Raw genomic sequence first — 23,079 nt, 5'->3', positions numbered from 1 at the left:
GTTCACCTTGAAGCAAAAAAATCGCCATTTGTATTTTTGCAATTATTTCAGAGAACTTTTTCTTCAGTTGCTGACTGTAAGCCTTCACAATTGAAGGTCTTACAGGGTAGTTATGATATGGCAGTAGAGTAAAAAGTTGTACCTCTCTTTCCTTTTTGAGGTACTACTACTACTTGTCTTCAGCCAAACTTAACATTTCCTTTGTCTTGTCTGAATTGTGCTCTCTTACATATATACACACACAGATATATGTATGTGTATACATATATATCTGTAAGCATAGTAGAAGATATTGTCACTGTTGAAGAAAATCAGCAGCTTCTGAACTGCATCTAGCTTCTGTTCCTTTTTTAAAAATTTTATAGGAAGTCTCGGAAGTGGTGTATACTACAAAAAATTTGGACAGGAAGAATATCTGAGTGAATGCAGAATATCTGTAACCAAGAGATGAAATACAGATAACGTAACCTTTGCTTTACAACGGATGGATATTGCTACTTTGCTGTGTTTACCGAGTCATAGAAGCAGAAACATCCTTTCTTCTCTTCTTAGATCACAGTTCACTGAGTGTGCAGTATCAATTTTCATGACTTGGTGAATTTCCTTTTACAAATTCTTGGGAACAATGAATAGACTTTTTTTTTTGTTTAATTAATATAATCCATTGCCCTTCCTTTAGGATTCCTAGGCCTTCTGTGTAGTCTCACAGTCAATTGAAGCTTCACTGTGGTTGAAAGAGGCAGTTCTGCCTCCATCTAGCTCCTTTCTGTATGCTGGTATGTGTTTGTGGCTGCATGGTAAAGTGGATAAAGGAATCAATTCAGTTAAAAAAAAAATCCCCACTCTGTTAGTTACTTTTTAAACTGGATGGGTTCCACTATCTTTGCCAAACAGCACAAGAATGAAAAAATGGTTAGGGGAGGTAGCACCACTTCTGTAAAGTTATTGTGAGACTGAGGTGTTCATCTGCTTTCTGTTATGCCTTATTTGTGCTTGCAGTTTTCTTTAAAAAAGAAGAAAAAAAAAAAAACAAAACAGAAAACCTACTACCTCACTGGGTTCAGCTGCATCTTCTTAATCATATATCTACTCTGTAGATGTTAAGGTTCTTGCTCCTGTCACTTGCATGTGTATATTCTGGTTTTTCGGTGGTGTTTTCCCTGTGACTTAAGATTTTCACAGGCATGAGAGTCTGGTTTAGTTTAGTACAACATAAAGTGATAGTTGTATGGTGTAGGGGAAGCAAATATTTTTCCAACGTTTTATTATAAAGATTATTACCACTGTTTTTTGCAATTTCAGCTCCCAAACTACAAAAACTTTAAAGGAACCATTCAGGAACTTGGTCAAAACCAGTATGTAGTCAGTGGTGAAATATTTGTGGTGGACAGGAACACAGTAGAAATTACAGAGCTTCCTGTAAGGACATGGACCCAGGTAAGTAACAGTGAAATACATTTGCATTAAAAAAAAACCCAAAACAACCAAACAATTAAAAGTTCCTTATGAAATTATTTAATCCTACATCCAGATGAACTTTTAACACAATTTCTGATGATTATACATACATGGAAGGGAACATGGTTTCCTTCTTTTGTGTGCCTTTGTAGAAGATGGTTTTCTACTTGTGCCATCTGCTGTCCATACTACAAAGAATACCTGCTTCTCCTGCTGAATTAATATTTGATCCTCTTTTTCTTTTGAGTAGATTTTTCTGTCCTTGTTAGATGTCTCTTGTATTTGTGCTGGTCTTGGCCTGCATTTCACAGGTTATACTGGTTCTGTAAATTTTAACTGGTATCAGACGTAATGCATAAAGCTTTGAATTCTTACGTTGTTCAGTTGATTTGAGGAACTGGGGATTTTAAGTGTTTCTGGTTTTTGCTACCCTATGTTTAATAGGTGTACAAAGAACAGGTTCTAGAACCTATGTTGAACGGAACTGAAAAAACTCCAGCATTAATTTCTGACTATAAGGAATACCACACTGATACGACTGTGAAATTTGTTGTGAAGATGACAGAAGAAAAACTTGCACAGGCAGAAGCTGCTGGATTGCACAAAGTTTTTAAGCTTCAAACAAGTCTTACTTGTAATTCTATGGTAACTTTTTCATGTTTGGCTATCAGAATCCTTACGGTTGTTTGTTGTAAACTCAAATGTTTTTGTAGTATGCTTTAGTACTTGGTATTGAACAGTGTATTGTGTATTTGAAATTGTTTGAATAGCAGAAAATTGTAGTGATGGCAAATATTAAGTCAGTATGAGTCAGCAAATCCATTTGAGTCCTGATGAATCTTTCAAACAAAATTAGACAGGCTGGGGGTGGTTAGTTTCCTGTAACTGAAAATTTCCCATGCAGCTAACCAAAAATGGTTAATATAAAGTAGATCATACAAATAACTTTCTGCCATATAATAATTAGATTTGAGTTTTAAACTTCAGACAAGCTGCATTTTCAAAATTGTACTTTGTGCAGGACTATTAGTCCTCTAATTAGGAGTTAAATGATGCAGTGTTTCCACCACCAACATATATCCCATTTTAGGTTGTACAGTACAGAAAACACTATCCTTAAGCTGCTGGAGACATAATATAGTGACGTAAATTACTCATAGGGTTTATTTTGCTTGTAGCAAGATGGGAGTAAAAATGTGAGTAAATATAGGTCTGTCTATTACAAGAAGGATTTGAATTGTAAGATAATTTCTGCCAGAATATTTCCAAACAACCTGTCTTTACAGAGACTGAAAAAACGGTTGGTGGTGTTCGTTTTTTTGGCAGATAGTACTTTCAGATATTATCACAAAGCAAAAATACCATTAGTGTTGCTATTATTGCATAAATCAAAAGCTATGTGAAAATAGGTTAAAAATAAATTAAAGACCGTAGAACTGGAAAAGGAAGAAATCCTTGCTCAACCCATTTTGTAGATTATGCTTGAAAAGCGAATCTACCAAATCAAATGATAGTATTTCTCACAGGTTTAAACACTGTACAAATTACTGTGAGAATCTGTCTTCAAATTAATGTTTAACAGAGTACAAAATGTTTTGCAGCTTAATCCTGCGTTTTCTGCCTACTGAAATAAATAGTGAGGGCTGCTTTCTGTGTATGTGTAGGAATGAATCTGCCCTAGCGTAAGCATCTTAAAAAGTTACGTGAGCTAGTTATTGTTCACCCAGCTCCCAAGTAGATACCTTAGACAGATGAATTGTCCTCTAGTGGGGCTTATTTCTTTTAGTTGACTATAGGGAGTGCTGAGGGTGACTAGTTCACCTATAAATGTCTGAACTGGAGATGTCAGAAATCAGGCAGGATGGATTCCACCTATGATGTAAAAACGATTTAACATTGTTTGTGCTTAAACTTAAAAGATGGCAGCTTTCACAGCTGAAAAGTGGCAGATTTCATATAGCTGAACCGAAAGATATTAAAGACGCTTTTCAACTGTTATGTGAAATAGTTGTGACTCTTCAGGTGCTACTGAACTTGTGCTTTAATATTTAGATAAAATGAGTCGTCGACTGAATTCAGGCATATTTCTCTATATAGCTGTCTTCCTGTTTGAACGTGTACCATAAATCTCATCTTAAATCTACTTATGAATAAAAACAAAGTCTACCCAGTTATGTGCTGTGTAGTTCCATAGTAAGGTTTGAATTCACAGTCTTCAAAATACCACTTTGTGTATGGTGCATGTATATATGCAGTGGAAATCAACTCGTACACAAAGATTAACAAAGTTGGAGTTACGCAATCTATCTCAAGCAGTATATTATGTATTTTACAGGTGCTGTTTGATCATATGGGATGTTTAAAGAAGTATGAAACTGTGCAAGACATTTTGAAGGAGTTCTTTGATTTGCGATTACATTATTATAGTTTACGCAAGGAATGGCTCGTGGGAATGTTGGGTGCCGAATCTACCAAGCTTAACAATCAAGCTCGTTTCGTTCTAGAGAAGATACAAGGAAAAATTACTATAGGTGAGTAAATGTAAGTTAGAATTGGTAACAGCAGGAGAAAATCTAGAAATGATTTAAATATAGTAGAATGTACTTGCATGTAAGACATTTATTTTCATAATGTTGTTGGTTTTTTTTTTTTCTTCCACCACCCCCCACCCCACCCTGGTTATGTGTGTGTGTCTTGTAGAGAACAGATCAAAAAGAGATTTGATTCAGATGTTGGTCCAGAGAGGTTATGAATCCGATCCAGTAAAAGCCTGGAAAGAAGCACAGGAAAAGGTAATAATCTGAATTCTCTGGATATATTTGATGCTGTTAATGTTATAAATTATATTAATTTATTCAGCTGTTTGTTTTCTAGTAGTCTCATCTAATTTATAACATACATAACACTATAAAAAGATTGTTCATTACTCTTTATTGACTTCCATTTTTAAAAATACGTTAAACTTGTATAAAAATATTGTCACATAATATTGTTATCATGTATGGATAATTCTTAGAAGAAGACTAGATAATACAACTCTGAAAATGACAATGCAGAGGATTGAATTTCTTAATGTACCCAAATCAAAATGGACAACTTGATGTCTGACTGACTGATACATAAAATGCTGCATCAGTAACCCTACACATATAACTGATATTCGCTTCATTATTTATTTGTCATATGATTGCAAACCCTAATTATTTACATATAACTTATTCATTAATTTTCTGTAATGAAACATGAATATTATAAAGCTAAGAGTCTTGAACTTACTTCAGTAAATTTGACCTTAACCTGTATTTATTTCTCCTTTTTTAAAACCCAAGATATTTTTTTATTATTCCAAAAGAGACGCGTGACAAGTTTAATTTCATGCTTTACTGTGGGAAGGTGAAACTACTTTCAAAAGCAAATTCAAATTTCTGTCAGCCCCCTCTTTTCTGTGCCATTGCCACTGCTTTTGCTATTTGTTTTAATTTCTCATTTGATTTGTTTTGCTTTTTTCTTACTACTGTGTTTTAATTCCATGCAGTGTGTTGTATTTTATAACACAACTATTATTATGAGAAATTTTGATCCACTTCCAAACCACAGTTTGTACATTCAGAGCTTCGATAGCAGTTTTCATCCAAAAGACTGTGCTCATTTCTAAAAAACCAGATATACATGAATATCCCAAGGGCAAAGGTCTCAACCCTGTGAGATAGTTAGGACAGTACCAATATCTGTAGCCAACAGCATACGAGACATATAGCTACCATCAGGCTCAGATTCATTTTCTTAAATCAAATGATTAAATAATCCAACTATAGAAGGTCACAGGAACATGGTCTTTTGGAGAGGTCCAGAAAAATGTTAAGGTTATTGAATCTATGAGGGCACACCTTACTACTCTATGATGGTCCTTTGGATCAATGTTACAGTTCATGCATAGAACTAAGATTGCTAATACTTGTAACTGTGGATATTTCACTTTAGGCAGCAGAAGAGGAGGACTCGCAGAATGCAAATGATGATGCTTCATCTGCTTCTGGCTCAACTTCGGGCCCTGACTTTAACTACATTTTAAACATGTCTCTCTGGTCACTCACGAAAGAGAAAGTAGAAGAGTTAATTAAGCAGAGAGATTCAAAGGTTGGTACACCATGGAAGGCTTGCTCCGAAATGGTAGAGTAATTACTGATGTGTCTAGTTGTGAATGTTCAGTTTTGATAGTATTTTAGTTATAACTTAGTAACTTACATTCTACATACTACTTTCATGTTTTAGGAGAGAGAACTAAATGACCTTAAAAGGAAATCATCTTCAGATCTCTGGAAAGAAGATTTAGCAGCCTTTGTTGAAGAGCTTGAAGTATGTTTTATTTTGTGTATCTTTCTAAAAATAATAAATTTAAGTTAATTTAATTAAAAGCATTGATTAATTAAAAGTATTAAAATTCAAGCAAAAAGTAATAAAAAAACACCACATTTTGGATTAAAAGCAGATAGACCTCCAAATATAGTGATAAGTGGGCAATCAGTATTGGGTGTCTGTGTTCCTAGGGGATTGTCTCTTGCATCTACACAATTTAATGTTTTTTCCAAGTCAGTGATGATAAAAGTTACCGGGAGAAAATTTGTTTTCAGATGACACAAAAAGCTGGGAGTAGTAACTGATAATAGCAATAATTATAGTAGTTCTACATGATCTAATTGGTTGTGAGGCAATAAATACTGTCAAATGCAAAGCTGTATGTGTCGGAACAAAGTACGTACATATAAGTACATACAATTACTATATGAAGGGCCTCATCATTAACGCTGGAAAAAGGTAAAGTCCTGTCGACGTGTAACTTGCTGAGCCTCGGCTGTCAATGTTGCCTGAAAAGGACTGATATAATCTTTTGAAGTGACACACGTCGATACAAATAAGACGTTTGTTTTATTTCTCTGTGTGAGTATGGTGCAGCTGCAACTGGAAGTGTTCTGCTTGGATGTCTGTATTTCAACTGTATGTTCATAGTGTGAAAAAAGCTGATTAAAGGACTAGAAAATGTGTCTTAAAAATCACTTTAGGAACTAGCTGCTTAAATTAAATGTTGAAATACTAAAGTACCCAGACACATTCATGAGAAATAAAAACTTATAAAAGAAAGATTTTTTCAGTCTAGCAGTGTCCAAAAGTTTGTATTTATTTAATCTTGAATAAAAGTGTAGTTTTACCCTGTAGAGAGTAATGAAGCATTTGCCAAGACTGAGTGATTGGTTTTCCATTACTAGAAAGTGTATCACAATTCAAGTGAGAGCTAAGGGAAGTCTTATCCTCCATGTAAAAAGGAGATGAATCTTAAATAATCACTGTGTTCCACTTTGTCCTCATTAAAAAAGAATGTGTTCCCCTCCCCTCCTTGTTTGTTAGAAAGTAGAAGCACAGGAAAGAGAAGATGTTTTGGCTGGCATGGTTGGCAAACCCATAAAAGGCAAAGTTGGTAAACCCAAGATGAAGAAACTTCAGTTGGAAGAGACCATGCCGTCTCCATTTGGCAGAAGAATAGTTCCACAGATTACATCTGCCATGAAAGCTGATGCCAGTAGGAAATTGCTGAAAAAGAAAAAGGTAAATCAAACTATCGCTATAGTTAGATTATTTATTATTGAACTGCTGTATTTTTCTACTATGGTAGCATAAATCCAAACCGCTAGACCTCATTAATTCTGTATTTATACTGTTTTGCTGACCTAATGCACGAAGAAGTTAATACGGGATTTCTTCTACATTTGCAAGCCTGTTGTCACTACTTATTGTTCAGCTCGTTTTATTGAGATTTCTTCTTTCCAAGACTATTCAACAAATGTCAATATACTAGCCTACTTCCATTTATTATCTTCTACAAAACTATTCCAGTTCTATCTTGAAATATAAAGGCGTAATTTATTTTGTTTTGCCCAACTTTTTAATATTTTTAGGGTGAAACTGATTCTCTAGCAATAAAAATGGAATTTGATGAAGAATTTGGTGGTGTGCCAGCTGAGGGTGGTGGAGATGACTCACTGAATACATCAGCCACAGCAACTAAAACCCCTAAACCTAAGAGAGAGAAGAAGGAGCCTGGTAAGATCCTTACAAGTCATAGTTAACCTTAGCTGTGTATACTAATTGGGCATTAAATATGTTTTTAATGCATGATGAGAAGGAAATATACCACAATAATCACTATTTAATCTGATTTTCTTCCCTATCTATCTTTTTCTTCCCTATCTAAAGAGATATGTGGAAACATGTGAAAGTACTTTGCTGAAATTTCTGTTATGTAAGCTGCTTTGCTGAGGGTGGTGTATCTTACGTTTTCTACATTCAATTTTCTTTTTTTGGGTCTGAATCTTTGAACTTGTGAGTAGAAAAATAGATGATTTTTACATAATTAGACTAATTCTGTGCAAACTGAGATTTCTAGTTTGCGTGCTCTCTGACATTGAAGGGCATGGCACTTACCTTCAGTCTAATAGTATAGATTGTAAAACTTGATTAAATTAATATATTTTCCTATTGACATATTCAGTCATTCTGACTTTTAAAAAGTTATGCATGTTATGGCTTGGCAGACTAACCAATGTCTATGTTAACTTTCTTTTTTCCTCTGTTAGTAGGAATTGACTATTACTGCTTGAGAAATACATAGGATTGGGGGGACAGCAACAAAAAACAATGTTAAAGACAGAAGAGAAGATTTAAGTATGAGGTTTTTTTTAAAAAAAAGAAGGAATAAAAAGCGGTTATATGAATACTTGTTCTGAGATAAGGTCTGGTTTAATTATTCAGGGCATTATCCAACCTGAATAGATTAACTGAGTTCTGAGTTGTCTACATGCAGCTCGAATCTACCCTAGCTGGTGTTGAGCCAGAGCCAGTTAGCCCAGCTTGACCTGAGCTTGCCCTGCAATTGACTGACCACATTGTTATCCCCCAATAGGGTATCCTCTGCTTCCCATGTTAATTGGATTTTTCCAATAATTGTTTCTGATCATGTTCCCGGAATAATGGAAAACTGCTTGTTCTTTTCTTGGAAAACCCCAGCAACCTTTACAAAAAATGGAAGTTTGACTGCAGAGCTGCTAAGACTTCGAATTAGAGACTTTTATGTTTTCAAGTTATAAAGCAAACTTGTTTGGCAGCAGCAGGTCAGGTTCTGTGTGAAATAATTTCATCACGTTGAATTTTTCTTCAGGAAAGAGAAGACAATTTACAATGCTTAAAGGAGAACTTTTTAAGATGAAAATTTATGCTAAATTTATGCATCATAAACAATGACAGTTATGTAGTAAATGCTTTAACTTGTGTCAGGTACTAGGGTAAGAAGAACACCATCATCTACGAAATCCAGTGCAAAAAAAGTGAAGAAACGAAACCCATGGTCAGATGATGAATCCAAGTCTGAAAGTGATTTAGAAGAGAATGAGCCTGTGATTATTCCAAGAGACTCTCTGCTTAGGAGAGCTGCAGGTACCCAAGCTTTTGTGAATTGCGCATTGTGACTGAACGTTTCAGCTACAAACCTACATTTTCCTTTGAACATAGCCTTCCTTTAGGACTTTATCTCCTACAGATAGCTTGCATTATATTTTCTTTGCTGTTAGTGAAAAAAACCCTTAATGTCAAGACCAGAAACTTAAGAGTTGACACGAAAGATTTTGTAACTTGGTCCAGAAATCTCTTCCCTTATTCTAAACACTAGAATAGAAATTCCTCACAAATCCTATGAGGTTTTGTGAGTAACAGGGGAGGTCCCAGACAACTGGAGACTTTCCAATATGACACCCATCTACAAGAAGGACCAGAGGGAAGATCCGGGGAACTACAGGCCTGTCAGCCTGACCCTGGTACTGGACAAGATCATGGAGCGGTTCATCTCGAGTGTGCTCACAGGGCATGTGCAGGACAATCAGAGGATCAGCCCAGCCAGCATGGGTTCATGAAAGGCAGGTCCTGCTAGACCAACTTGATCTCCTTCTATGGCCAGGTGACCTGCCTAGTGGATGAGGGAGAGGCTGTGGATGTTGTCTACCTGGACTTCTGTAAAGTGTTTGATACCGTCTCGCACAGCATTCTCCTTGAGAAGCTGGCGGCTCATGGCTTGGACAGACATACTCTTCGCTGGGTGAAAAACTGGCTGGATGGCTGAGGCCAGATTGTTGTAGTGAATGGAGTTAAATCCAGTTGACAGCGGTCACCGGTGGTGTTCCCCAGGGCTCAGTTCTGGGCCAGTCTTGTTTAATATCTTTATCAATGATCTGAATGAGGGGATTGAGTGCTCGCTAAATCAGTTTGTAGATGACACCAAGCTGGGCAGGAGAGTTGATCTGCTTGAAGGTAGGAAGGCTCTGCAGAGGAATCTGGACAGGCTGGATCAATGGGCCAAGGCCAACTGTATGAGGTTCAAGAAGGCCAAGTGCTGGGTCCTGCGCTTTGGTCGCAACAACCCCATGCAACGCTACAGGCTTGGGGGAGAGTGGCTGGAAAGCTGCACGGCAGAAAAAGACCTGGGAGTGCTGGTCAACAGCTGGCTGAACATGAGCCAGCAGTGTGCCCAGATGGCCCAGAAGGCCAAGAGCATCCTGGCCTGTGTCAGAAATAGTGTGACCAGCAGGACTAGGGAAGTGATCAGCACCCTGTACTCGGCACTGGTGAGGCTGCACCTTGAATACTGTGTTCAGTTTTGGGCCCCTCCCTACAAGAAGGACAATGAACGTGCTGGAATGTGTCCAGAGAAGGACAACAAAGCTGATGAAGGGTCTGGAGCACAAGTCTTATGGGGAGCGGCTGAGGGAACTGGGGTTGTTTAGCCTGGAGAAAAGGAGGCTGAGGGGAGACCTTGTCATTCTCTACAACTACCTGAAAGGAGGTTGTAGCGAGGTTGGTGTTGGTCTCTTCTTCCCAGACAAGAGGACATGGCTTCAAGTTGCGCCAGGGGAGCTTTAGATTAGATATTAGGAAAAAATTCTTTACTGAAAGAGTGATCAAACATTGGAACAGGTTGTCCAGGGAAGTGGTGGAGTCACCATGCCTGGAAGTGTTCAAAAAATGTGTAGATGTAGCACTTCAGGACATGGTTTAGTGGGCATGGTGGTATTAGGTTGACGGTTGGACTCGATGATCTTAGATGTCCTTTCCAACTGTAATGATTCTATGAATTATACAGGAAATAGACAAGATAATACCATTACAAAAAAAAAAATTCTCTAATGCAATTACACTGTCAAATAAGGCCCAAAGCCCAAATGGCTAGTAAAAATTTATCAAAATTCTGAACAGTCCATGAAAAGCAAAAATATCAGAGACTGAAAGTTTGGAAAAAATAAAAATATTTGATAGTTTAAGAAAAACACATAGATTTTTCTGGAAAATTGTTGATCAGTTTTTCAAGCACTTGATTAGGAAGAATGTTCAAATGGAAAATTCAAGAAAACTTCAATTGTAAGTGAAGGATTCTCATTCCTTACACAGCGATGTCTTTGTAATGCCATTAGCTGAAGGTATCTGAGCAAGCCACGCTTGGATATTTGGTAACACTTTAAATTATGTCCCTTTATTCTTTCAGGCTCAGACAAGTTTCTTTTTCTGTAGTCTTTTGTCTTGTATACTCTGAGGCAGAGATTGTTTAGTGGCTTCCACTTCAATTTGTGTATTAACATAAACAACTGTCTTGAAATGTGTGTTTATGTGTGATTTTTTTTTTTTTTTAGCTGAGAGGCCCAAGTACACCTTTGACTTCTCAGAAGAAGAAGATGATGCCGATGATGATGATGATGCCAACAATAATAATGATTTGGATGAGCTCAAAGTAAAGGCCTCTCCCGTTACAAATGACAGAGAGGATGAGTTTGTTCCCTCAGATAGTTTAGAAAAAGATGAATATGACTTCTCCCCGGCCAAACCCAAGCCATCTCCAGAGTAAGTACTGTAACTCAGCAGTATTTCTTTACTGGTGATTTTTTGGAATGCAGAAGTCTCTGAACAAAACTGGGAAACATCAACGTGTTGTTACTGTACACGTACTGTGTAAATAAAATGTATGCATTTCTGGGGAGGAATTAAAGCAATGTTATCCTAGTCTTGCAACTGACCGAGGCAGAGGTAAACATAACTTAGCAAATCATGTTACACTGTCAGTAATATAATCTGTTAAACTGCGTTTTGTAAAATTCTCTGTTTTCCATCTTGTGCCAGTATGGTACACAGAACTACTGAAAAAAATGTAACTGTTAATTTTAAATACCGGAAGTTGTGACTGAATGGTGACTTTAGTGGTTTGACTGCTGCAGGCGTATGCAAAAATGCTAGAAATGCTTTGTAGTGCTAAACCAGGAATTTAATCTCATATGGATATCATAATGTCTACATTCTTCAGTATGTAGTTAATGCAACTCATGTAATTTCTTTTTCCTGTTTGGAAGTAGAAAAATGTCTCAAGACAAGAAAAATCAAGATTTTGGGAACATCTTCTCTTTTCCGTCTTATTCTCAGAAGACAGATGATGGTGAGCTTGTTTTCAGTGATCCAGTTAATCTTATAGCAACTGTTTTGGAATATATTAGGGAGTTTATGTGATATACACAAACTTCACACAGTAGTTACAGAAGGATGTCCAGATTTATAAAAAGGAAGGAGGTTCTGATCCTTAGAGGAACAAAGCTTGTATCAGAGATAAGAAAGTCACAGTACATCCATAGCCTGGCTGTAGCCTCAGGAGCACTTTTTTGAGATCCATTTTCACTGTAATTAATATTAATTATTTAAAATATGCAGTGAATGAATCTTATTCTAAACATACTCTGTGATTGTAGATACAACAAAATTGGACAGCGATGAAGAGGATTCTGCTCCTGTTTTCTCATCATCTTTTGCCCCTAAACAAACAGAGAAAATTCCAAGTAAAACAGTAGCTGCTAAAAAGGGTACGTATAAGATTGTCCTGTGAGCTAATCCATTTATTTAAAACTCATCTCCTCCAACTTTGTGGTTTAGCTAATCCACTGTGCTCTGCACGCGTGGGTTCAAATCCCATCCTCCCCAGAAGAGTAAAAGCCCTTCGTTCTGGTTAACCCTCATCTATATACTGGGCATGACATGGCATGATATGGAATGCTTCATTGGCCAATTTAGCCCTAAATGCTAAATCTAAGTTCAAATCATAAGGGAAGCTGTGGACCCTTTGTCCTGGCCATGCTCCCCCCTAGCCTGTTGTACTCCTGCACACTGGCAAGAACACGAGAGCTGAAAAGTCCTTGAGGCCTCAGTGCCAACTATAAACATCAGTGCGCTGTCAGCATTCTCCTCAGAGCAAATCCCAGACTAAAACCAAAACCCAGAGCTGTTCTAGCTGCTAAAAAGAAAAACTAACTCTGTCCCAGCTGAAACCAGGACAGGTGTGAACTTCTTGCAGCTCCTTAATGATTAATTTATTTCTTTCCACTGGCTACTCTAGTGTCACAACTTAATACTTTCCGCTTACGGAGTTGGAAAGTTCAGCCTTTGATTAGTTTAACTAATAGGAGGTTTTCACCCTCAAGGAATGAGTGAAACGAGATGACCTTGGGGTTGAGGATAGTCTTCCATAATGGATCTAACTTACTTTAAAAGGAAGGAGACCAAATGCAAAAGAAGAATCCCCAGGAAATATTTATGTCCTAAGTAGATGTTGTGGTTTAACACCAGCCAGCAACTGAGCTGCACCACACAGCTGCTCGCTCGCTTGTCTCGGTGGGATAGGGGAGAGGACTGGAAGACTAAGAGTGAGGTAAAGCAAAAGCCACACGTGCAAGCAAAACAGAACAAGAAATTAATTCACTACTTCCCATTGGCAGGCAGGTGTTCATCCGTCTCCAGGAAAGCAGGGCTCCATCATGCGTAACAGTTACTTGGGAAGACAAACACCATCACTCCAAACATTCACCCCCTTCCTCCTTCCTCCAGCTTTATATGCTGAACATGACGTCATATGGTCTAGAATATCCCTTTGGTCAGTTGAGGTCAGCTGTCCCAGTTATGACCTCTCCCAGTGTCTTGTCCCCCCAGTCTACTGACTGCTGGGGTGACTTGAGATGCAGAAAAGGCCTTGAATCTGTGTAAGCACTGCTCAGCAGTAACTAAAACGTCCCTGTGTTATCAATGCTGATTCCAGCACAAATCCAAAACAGCCCCACACCAGCCACTGTGAAGAAAATTAACTATCCCAGCCCAAACCAGCACAGTAGACTGTCACGGGTAAGTTCTGCTTGGTACACTTGTTTTTCTTCTTGAAAAGAGGATGAAGGGCTCTCCTCAAACTTTAGAGGTGTAAATTCTTTCAATTGTTAATCAGGCTTTTAGAACTGACATCTTGCAGGATCTTACATTCTGGAATTAAGGACAATTCCAAGAACAATGTGTTTATTGTTTGGTTTTGTTTCTGTGGTTTTGTTTGGGTATTTGTAGGAATAAGGGTTTTTTTGCTCTGTCTACCTTGGGGAATAAGGTTTATTGGTTGTTAGTGCTACTTCTAAGAGTAAGACTTGCACTTGTTTCTAAATGTGTGTTAAAGATTATGCTGGATGTTTGCCATAATTAGTGGTGGAAATAATGTTTTTTCTTACGTAATAGTAGTTTAAATAGGTTATAAAATGCAGTTCTTAGCACATGATAGACTGGGGTTTTTGTTGCTTTTAGATCTTTGCCTTTCTTCCTTTGTGTCTTTCAGATAATTTCTTTTCTTGCTGCTCAATCTTCTGCCCTCCAAAAGCACTTTTTTCCTGTGATACTGTGGCCTGTTTTTTAAAACATCTTTTGACCAACTTGCAGCTGAACTTAATGTATTAATTCTTCCCCAAAAAGATATCTCAAGGACATCTGCACGAAAGCAGCCAGTTACAATTGTTAACTTACTCTCTTAAAAATGAGAAAAAAAATATCTTGTGTGATATATTAAGTACCAGCGAGTTGCAGCATCTTTTCTTCCTCTCCCCTGTTGCTTCCCTGTTTCTAATCTCTTTTTTGCTGCATTGAGTCTAATCTAATTTGTAAACTGAATCAGCAAATGTCCGAATGCTTCTCAAACACCTTCAGCAGGGAAGTTCTGTAACGCAGTAAATGAAGATTGTTTACAGAAATAGCTGATCTCGAATAGCCTTTTATGTTAGACTTCTGTTCTGCAGTAAATACAAGAGAGAACTGTGTATGGAGTAGCCAGGCATGGATGCAATTTAACATTCACTCTCTTTCTCCCTGTTTTTTCAAGGCCTGGGTGCGAGGAGTTGTCATTAACCTAACTTGAAACTTTAAAATACAGCTGTGATCTGTTTGAGTTTCTAATTAACTTTTACACTCACAAAATAGGTATAAAAAGGCTCTCTTTCACGCAAAAGTTAAATTTCTGTCTTCAGAGTAGCCTTAGGGACACATTCTCCCTCTCAGTGCATGACAATATGGCAGGTTGCTTTCGTCAGTTTTCGTCTCTTCTCCTTTGCCAAGATTAGACATGATCCCAGTTTAACAGTGCAGTGATAACCTAGCATGCTTCATTCCTTGGTTATCTGGTATCCTTTTGGTAGTCCTCTTGATTCTAAGTTCATCTTCGTGCCCTGTATCAGCAGCCCCTTCAAAACCCATTTTCTGGTGTTGTAATATTCTATCTACTCACCATCACACTGGGAATGCCTATTGTGTGGCTGGAACAATTGTTCCAGAGGTGTTTGATTTTCTGTGACTTCAGAGCTTGGATTTGTAAGGATAGAAAGCTGAAACTAAAGAACCATTTGTTCTGCCTTGCTCTCTGTACAGCCACATTCCCTTCTCAAGGAGAAGAAATAAAGGAATAGGTATAGTTCTTTTCAAACTTCCATCAGTTTGCGATGAAATGTCTTGACCTCTGGTGTTCACTACAGTGGATCAAGAGACCACTGAGCTTGCTTTCTGTGCACTATTCGACATGTCTGTGGTTCTGGTGCTTGATAGTAAGCCTAAGGGAAGTCTGAAGAGCAGTCTTACTCTTTGGTCATAAGCAGCTGCTCACCTTGAATAGCCCCGTCAGCTGTTGAGAGTCAGCAGTGAGACGAACCCTTCACGTCAGCTGTAGGACTGATACCATTCCTGGACTTTCTGCCAAAAATGTGGGCTGCTTTTGAGAGTCTGTGTACACTGGCTCCACTGCAGACTTCCGTTTCATATCACAATACCTAGTGGAGAGCTCAGCTGTGCTGACTGCAGTGTAACTACTGTCAGGGATCCTTCCCACTTGTGCAGGCGTTACGTGTATGATCTAAGGTAGTGGTTCAGAATCCCACTAGAGTTAGTACGGAGAGAGACGCATATTCTGGAAGCCATGGACACTGTTACTTTAGCTACCAGATAACAAGAGGTTTGCTGTCCTTTTGACTTGGTGGTCTGCAGGCAGACTTCACAGGAGTTGGCCAGTGATGACAGGTGCTGTTTCAAGAACAAGTCCAGAATCTGTGACAGTGTGTCTGTTATACCTCTCTTTCATTCCTCAGTTATTTCCTTCTCCCAAATTCCTTGTTTGTCAGCGAGAAGTCTGCCCTTTTTTTAACATCAGTCAACAAACTTGAGGACTCGGGCCGGCTGGAGTTACCTCTGATGGTATATATGCTGGGTAGTGCATGTCAATGGAGCACACTTGGCTTCTGTCTGGTCTGCAAATTCCACATTAACAGCATGAGGAACTGTGCGAGGCACAATTACCTGGCCAAAACAATCCTGTAGGAAGATGTCTAAACCTCAGCTCCCAATGTTGGATGTCACCTAGATGTAAAACGGATCCCTTCTACTAAGATTCTTTTTGTCACAACTTCTACTTGTTATCGTCAAGTTGATGCCACTTCTGAATCTTTTGCTTCCTTGCCCCAGATTTTTTCTGTATGAAGGATGTCGTTGCCTTATGGGACCTAAAATCATGTACTTTCAGGTAACACTGACCCCTCCTTTACTGATAACTAGCTACATGATCCTGGTGATGCTTATAGAAAGTATTCCTTCTGTTTTCAGTTGCTGTGTACTTTTTCCAGGCTTACTAGTAGGTCATTTTGGCTTAATTAGTTTTACTTTGTGCTAAGGCAGCTGTTTTTTTGCCCAGTGAAGACATCTAGAGAGACCTATTTCAAGTTGCTTTCAAATATGGTTCCTGACGTCCATCCTAAGCATTGTTGCTTCCCTCCCCAAGTCTTATCTGAAATGCTGCCGTAGCCAACACTGTTTTTTTTCCCCATCCATGATGCCCAAGGTGGCTGTATTTTTCGTATTGTCAGGACCCGCTACTTGGACTACCTAGTAGGTATTATCGCAAAAAGCTGGAAAGACGTCTCTCTCTCTCTGTGCAGTGATTCTCCAATGGGTAGCACAAGGCACCACAGCCAAAAAGTTTGTGGAGACACTCGCTTGTTGTTTGAACACGTTTCCCTAGTGATGCCGTAAATGAAAACTTGAGTTCTCACAAACGTCCATGTTCCCGGTATCCGGAGTGTTTTTACATGTGTCTCATCTTTGAGGTACTTGTGGCTGATATAGTGGAGGCCCGTAGTGTATCTGAGGTTTCTGTTAATGACTGTTTGTAAGCATATAGAACGCATTATCCTGTGATCTTAAGGGGCTTTTCCAACCTAAATGAATCTGTGATTCCATCCCTTGCCACCCATTGTGTGAACAGCCATACCAATGACTGTCTTTTAAAGATGGCAAGACAGGTTGCGTAGCAGTAATTGAAATTCTGTAAGAAATCCACAGATATGGCCCCTTCCCGTCCTTTTCTGCTTTTTCTGAAGTTCCTTTTCTCTGAGATGGACAGAAAACAGTGTCACAGAGCCAGGCGCACTGTCTCTCAAACTTAGGCAGTAATCACAGGGAAGGTTGTCCCCACTGTGAAGGCAAAAATGTCCCAGGCAGCAAGCTATTTCTGTAAGCACCGTAACGCATCCAACTGTGTTTGACGTATCCAACCTGGACAACTTCTGTTGCTGCTTTAGTTACTGGTAACTCGTTTTGTGCTCAAAAAGGTGAAAAAGTATTTAATGGAAAACACTGGACTTACTGAATGCACTGATACAACGTACGGCAAAGGAAACCTCCTGTGTATTCTGTGCAGTTTCAGCATAAAAGCTGAAGTACGTGTCCCCCAAGTGCAGGAACCACTCATCTTGTTTTAATATCTGCCATTTATGCTGTAATTGGCGTAGCTAATAAAATTTAATACTTCTAACCAATATGTGAATTTAACATTTTTAGTATCTCTAACTTCTAACAGCAAAACTAGATGTGCCCCCTAAACCTAAAAGAGCTCCCAAGGCCAAGAAGGTGGAAACTGTAAACTCTGACTCAGATTCAGAATTCGGCATTCCAAAGAAGACTGCGGCACCCAAAGGTAAGCGCGTCGGTGCTGAGCGCTCTGCGACACGGGTTCACGGTCGTGTTTATGAGGAAGCAGAACTAGTGTCTCCAAAATTGGAACCACACTGATTTATCAGTAAATTAATCACTCTGCCACGAGCCTTTTCTGTGACAAATACGGTGCGCTGACTTCTCCTGACAAACAGTGCGGGAACTTTTTAATCCCACCTTCGCTGTTGGGAATGTATTTAATAACTCCAACCCTCCTCTTTTTTTTTTGTTCATCATCAGTTCTACTGGATATTACTTATTTTCTTTGATCTCAGCTTTTTACAAGACAGTAAGATTCTGGTAGCAATTCTAGTAAGTAGCAATTTCTGGCTTTTTAAACCAATTCTTTGGTATCCTGGGTCTCGGAGTTCTCACAGCGCAGCACACGAAACAGTGTCCGTAAAGGATGTGCCAGTGTTGATGGCGAATTCACGTTAACCCCTCGACTGAATAGGAAGGGTGAGTTAAAGCTGTGTAATCGGTACAGAAGGTGACTGAGGACTCGTAGTACTGCAGAGGTCCTTGATCTGATGAAGTTTGTCCCTGTCTTGAACCAACAGCTTGGATTGCTGGGGTGAAGGGTAACTTTGGAAGAAGTAGAAAGGATTTAAAATGGAGAAAATGAAATATATTGCATTTTACTGCTGTTGTGAAGAAGCTTGAGTTGTAAACTAAATTTGAACTTCAAACATGTAGACATACTGATGTAATTTCACTAGGTTTTTCTTTCCATTTGCTGAACTTCCGAGTTTTATTTTGAAAAGAAAAGAAAACAAAGGTAAATCCTATTCTTTCACCTAGGAAAAGGTAGAGGGGCAAAGAAAAGGAAAGCATCCAGTTCAGAAAACGAAGGTGAATACAACCCTGGGAAGAAAACACCTAAATCAACACCAAGCAAGGTCAGTTCCCTCTCTGCTTTCTTCTCCTTGTGAAAAGAACTTGATGGCTCACTTTACGCGACAGGTACACGCTCTTCTGACAGGTTGCTAATACCATGGTGGGGGTTTAGGGGTGCTTAGAAGTCAGGTGCTAGAGAAGGCTTCCTTCACTTCTCAACATGAACAGGGAAGACGTACACAGCACCAAAACTGATCTGTCTTTTCTTTTCCAAAGAAATCCAAGAAGGCCGCTTTCGACCAGGATTCTGACGTGGAAATCTTTCAGTCAGGCTTTGCCTCCGAAACTGCCCCAAAGCCACGGACGGGCCGGGCTAGAAAAGAAGTTAAATATTTTGCAGAGTCTGATGAGGATGATGATTTTGATATGTTTAATTAAGTGCCCAAAGAGCACACAAATGTTTTCCAACAAATATCTTGTGTTGTCCTTTTGTCCCTTCTGTCGCAAACTTTTGTACATTTGACTTATTTTATGTGATAATGTAATTGATGGTTTTTATTATTGTGTGTAGGCATTTTAACATTTTGTTCTTACACCTACAGTTTTATGCTCTTTTTTACTCATTGAAATGTCATGTATTTGTCTGACTGGCTTGTAGAGGTGTTCTAGACAGCTGTGCTAAAGCACATTTTAATTGTCATGGTTGCAAACAGCAAACCTGCTTTTTGAAATGAAGTTTAAACATTAAAAAATGGAAAACTACCATATGTGTGTGTGTGTGTGTAAGACTTGGACTAGAGGGACTACTTCTACACGGTTTAGTTTTTTTTAAAATAAATATATTTTATTCTTTGCCAGGAGACTCCATGGAAAAAGGTAAACAGTATATGAACATAGAAAGCATTGTTAAACAATCTCAATGTACAAACAGAGCCAGTGAAAGTACATCACAGACTTGCTAGAATATATAAAAAAAAAATCCACTAGTGCTTTAAATGAAACCTAAGAAACTGACACTTTAAATCTGTTAACCATTCTACCACAGTTTTCACTCTGCTTCATGGTGATTTAACAAGGCCAAGAAGGCAGATTCTCTCCTTGTGTTTCTGGAAGTCCTAGCTGTACTTCCCTAGCACCTGGAAGGCTGGATAACCCAGCTAATTCCCGGGAATTGATTCTTAAGGAAATACCCTAGACTCGCCGATCCAAAAGCTGTAGATGAGTCTGCTGGTTATCATCCCATGAAGTTTCCCTAATGGCTTGTGAACAAGTAAACAAAACCATGGTAACACTAAGAAGTGTTTCTGCCTTGGAGGCTATCATCATCACTGTAGAGAAATGTAGCAGTTAATGGTGGAGCTGGGTCACCAGCCAGGTAAGAAACCACGTCATCCGATTTTTAAAGTGACATTAACAGTGGAACAAAGGACATCTGAGTAACTGGTCTGGCAGTCAACGCTGAGACTGATGTCGTTTCTGCTAGCGCAGGGAATTTTTGTGTACATTTTACAAGGAAGGAGATGCAAACTGAGGGCATCAAAGACAAGTTTTCGTATTAAACTAAATCAGACGGTCCTTTAAGCTTCCTTTCCTGGATGCGTACAGTAGTCCATTTCATACGGTTGGTGTCTTGATCGTTCTAGGTATGAGACACACAAGGAAAGCACCAAACATCCAGTACGGAAAGTACAGCCATACATTTGTATGTACAAAGTCGTCAGAAATGCAACCAGAATTTAAAGTTTGAGATCTGTCTTGTCACCATGCAATCTTGAATGCTCAGAGGAGAAAACAGAAGCTTAACTATTTTTTGCATGAAATGGCTGATTCAGAGTTTCAAAAGTTTGCATTTTCTAGTTTTAAGAGTTTAAACAGCAAGGAGTATATATCGATACATATGAAAATTTCTTGGTCCTTGTTGAGTTTTTATCTATATATATATACACATATATAGATATATATTAAGTCCAGAAACTAAGCAGCAGTAAAAATGTTTTTCTTGCTTTTCATCCCTGTACATAAGGTATTAGGAATGTCTGAAGTAGCTGGAGAATGTCTTATTGCACCATAGGGGACTGACTGACACTGCTGTTATCCACTGAACTCGGCGAGATACTGGGACTGTGTTCTGCAGTATTTCCATTTGAGGTTGGTGTCAGCGGTTCATGTCCTTCAGAGTTCTCCAACATTTCCTGAATAAGAGGTGGCATGGATCCAGGAATTTCCATTTTCAATGTAATGACACGTTCTGCACCTTTAAAAAGGAAACAAAAAGTCCCTCCCATTAGTATGATCGTACAACTTCCTTTTTGTTGGCACCACCAGTAGCCATTTCAGGGTACGTTACTTTAACGGATTCAGTGTCTCTCCTTCTATCCTTCCTGCATGCAAAATTATGTGAGTGAGTGAACAACTTCACTCATTACAAGAGAAAGGAGTTAGATGAGGACTCCTCAATAAATTAATGTAGAATTATGACATAGCAGCCGATATTACAACACAGGTAAATCGGATGAACTGCTGCTTTTCACTGAAGGAACCAAAACGGCATTAAGTGATACTGAAAAATCAAAATGTGGTCATGCAGACATCTTTATAAATTGGAATATACTTTACAGTTTTTAATCTGTACTGGATCTGCACAGACTACAGAATGACAAACAACCTCTGGCTGATCTGTTAAACTGGTGAGCCGAGTCCTGTAAGAGAACTGCAGCGATGCACATCGGAACATTTCTTTCCCGTATAGAAAACTGAAATAAGAATCAGAAGGCAACAAGCCATTGTTTTCTAAAAGAACAAATTCGGGCAAAAGGAAACTCCTTTTGTGAAGCTGCCTTCTGTAGCTTCCAGGCATCTCCTCGTGTGCTAATTAACCACAGAAGCAGGCAGAAACACTGACACCGTTTACATCTGGATTCACCGAAGCTCACCCAACGGGTGTTCTTGCACCGAGATGGCTTCGCGGCCCGCTGTGCACAGGGCTAAACAAAATGGCTGCAGTAAAGCCTGACGACTCAGACTGTGGCCAACAACTCCTACTAGTTGAGGGAAAAAAACCCGCAGAACCACACAACTGTGCCTGATGCTCCCGAGATGCATCAGGCCGACTTGAAGATGACAGGCACGCAGGGCAGGCGCTATGAAGAGGCAGACACCTCACGGATTTTTACATCTCACAGATTTTTCTTGTAAAGACAAAGACAATTTATAGCCATAAACCTCAGCATTCAAATACCTGGTCTTGACACGTTGCATAGCATTCCCGATCATCTTAAAATTTGAGTCTAAGGGAACAGGAATCTGTGCTTTTTAAATGTGAAGGAAGGCAAGAAGAGCAACCAAAATTAAAGAGAAAATAGTGTGGTTATTGAAGATCCATGCAGATATTAAGAGACAGGGTCATCTTCTTGAGGACCTGAAGGGCTCTGGCAAAGAAGCAGGAAAGTGGAAACAGATCCACAAGCAAGCACGGCAGAACGGAAGGGCTCCCCTAAATATTTTTATAGCTCAGTACTGCTGTAAGTTTAGTTCACAGATTCAAGTGGGTGGAGCTTGCTTTACTTAAGGGCAAACTGCAACCTTCAGATAACCTGCCAAGTGGTTCCTTTTTAGGATACTTTTGCTTCCAGTTCTGGTATTTCCCTTCTAAGTTACTCTTTTAGTACCAATCCATCCAATTAACTTGCTCACTTCATAAACACAGCCATAGCTTAATCTTTTACCTTGGGTAGATATATATTGTTTAAAGTGTAACAGTTCGGGTTTTAACGTAAAACAAGTGTATGTGAGTGATTTAACAGCTTCCCCCCCCCCCGAAGTCTTCTCAAAAAAACATGCCAAATGAAATCAGTTATTTTTTCGAAAGCATAAACCCAACCTATAGCTACGTATGTACCTGCACATACAAGCTCACGTGTTTCCTCATCTACCAGGGGTAGCAAATGTGCTGTTAAGCAAGCACAGTAGGAAAGTGGAACTGCGTCAACCACGTACATGACAAGAACCGTGGCACTTTAGTCTCTCCGCGTTCAGGCTGGTACATCTCGACACAGCTCCCCACAAGCCTGGAGGCGAACACAGGTGAAACAGCGGGACGCGACTGAAATCGGGTCTTGGGGGATACAGGGGTCCGCAAACGAGAGGAACAGTCACCTTCGAAGCCCCAGCATGGGGCAGAACAGGGGTGCACAGAGGTTGCTATCGAGCTGACACACCACTGACTGTCCGCTGCCGCTTCCAGAAGAGCTGCCCAGCCTCCCCTCCCAGGCTGGACATGCCGAGGGGCCAAGCAGTGAGCGGGGAACCTCTCTGACAAACCTCTAGAGAATTTGCGCGATAGCGCTTAGACCGTGTGTATTTGACACGATCAAATGATCA

General features: G+C 39.2%; 2 protein-coding genes across 5 annotated transcripts in view; one reads left to right on the top strand and one right to left on the bottom strand.

Annotated features, from left to right (window-relative positions):
* Window positions 1-19,462, top strand: part of TOP2B (DNA topoisomerase II beta) — a 69,936-nt gene extending 50,474 nt beyond the window's left edge. Inside the window, exons 22-36 of the mRNA XM_086615155.1 lie at window positions 1,303-1,437; window positions 1,903-2,103; window positions 3,794-3,989; window positions 4,159-4,250; window positions 5,440-5,595; window positions 5,731-5,814; window positions 6,862-7,059; window positions 7,410-7,554; window positions 8,785-8,943; window positions 11,184-11,391; window positions 11,895-11,977; window positions 12,285-12,395; window positions 17,729-17,845; window positions 18,664-18,761; window positions 18,976-19,462. Of these exons, the coding sequence (XP_086471281.1) occupies window positions 1,303-1,437; window positions 1,903-2,103; window positions 3,794-3,989; window positions 4,159-4,250; window positions 5,440-5,595; window positions 5,731-5,814; window positions 6,862-7,059; window positions 7,410-7,554; window positions 8,785-8,943; window positions 11,184-11,391; window positions 11,895-11,977; window positions 12,285-12,395; window positions 17,729-17,845; window positions 18,664-18,761; window positions 18,976-19,137 (2,145 nt within the window). The 3' untranslated portion in view covers window positions 19,138-19,462. The remainder of the gene's footprint in view (window positions 1-1,302; window positions 1,438-1,902; window positions 2,104-3,793; window positions 3,990-4,158; window positions 4,251-5,439; window positions 5,596-5,730; window positions 5,815-6,861; window positions 7,060-7,409; window positions 7,555-8,784; window positions 8,944-11,183; window positions 11,392-11,894; window positions 11,978-12,284; window positions 12,396-17,728; window positions 17,846-18,663; window positions 18,762-18,975) is intronic.
* A 1,294-nt stretch (window positions 19,463-20,756) lies between these two features.
* The window catches only part of RARB (retinoic acid receptor beta), a 192,317-nt gene continuing 189,994 nt past the window's right edge, over window positions 20,757-23,079 (bottom strand). For all 4 annotated transcript variants that reach the window (XM_086614247.1, XM_086614248.1, XM_086614249.1 and 1 more), the window contains one exon: window positions 20,757-20,953. In XM_086614247.1, coding sequence (XP_086470373.1) covers window positions 20,757-20,953 — 197 coding nt within the window. The remainder of the gene's footprint in view (window positions 20,954-23,079) is intronic.

The sequence above is a fragment of the Tauraco erythrolophus genome, chromosome 7 (genome assembly GCF_009769465.1).
Source record: "Tauraco erythrolophus isolate bTauEry1 chromosome 7, bTauEry1.pri, whole genome shotgun sequence".
NCBI lineage: Eukaryota > Metazoa > Chordata > Aves > Musophagiformes > Musophagidae > Tauraco > Tauraco erythrolophus.
The sequence above is the reverse complement of the archived record's forward strand: the minus strand, read 5'-3'. Positions and strand labels throughout refer to the sequence as shown.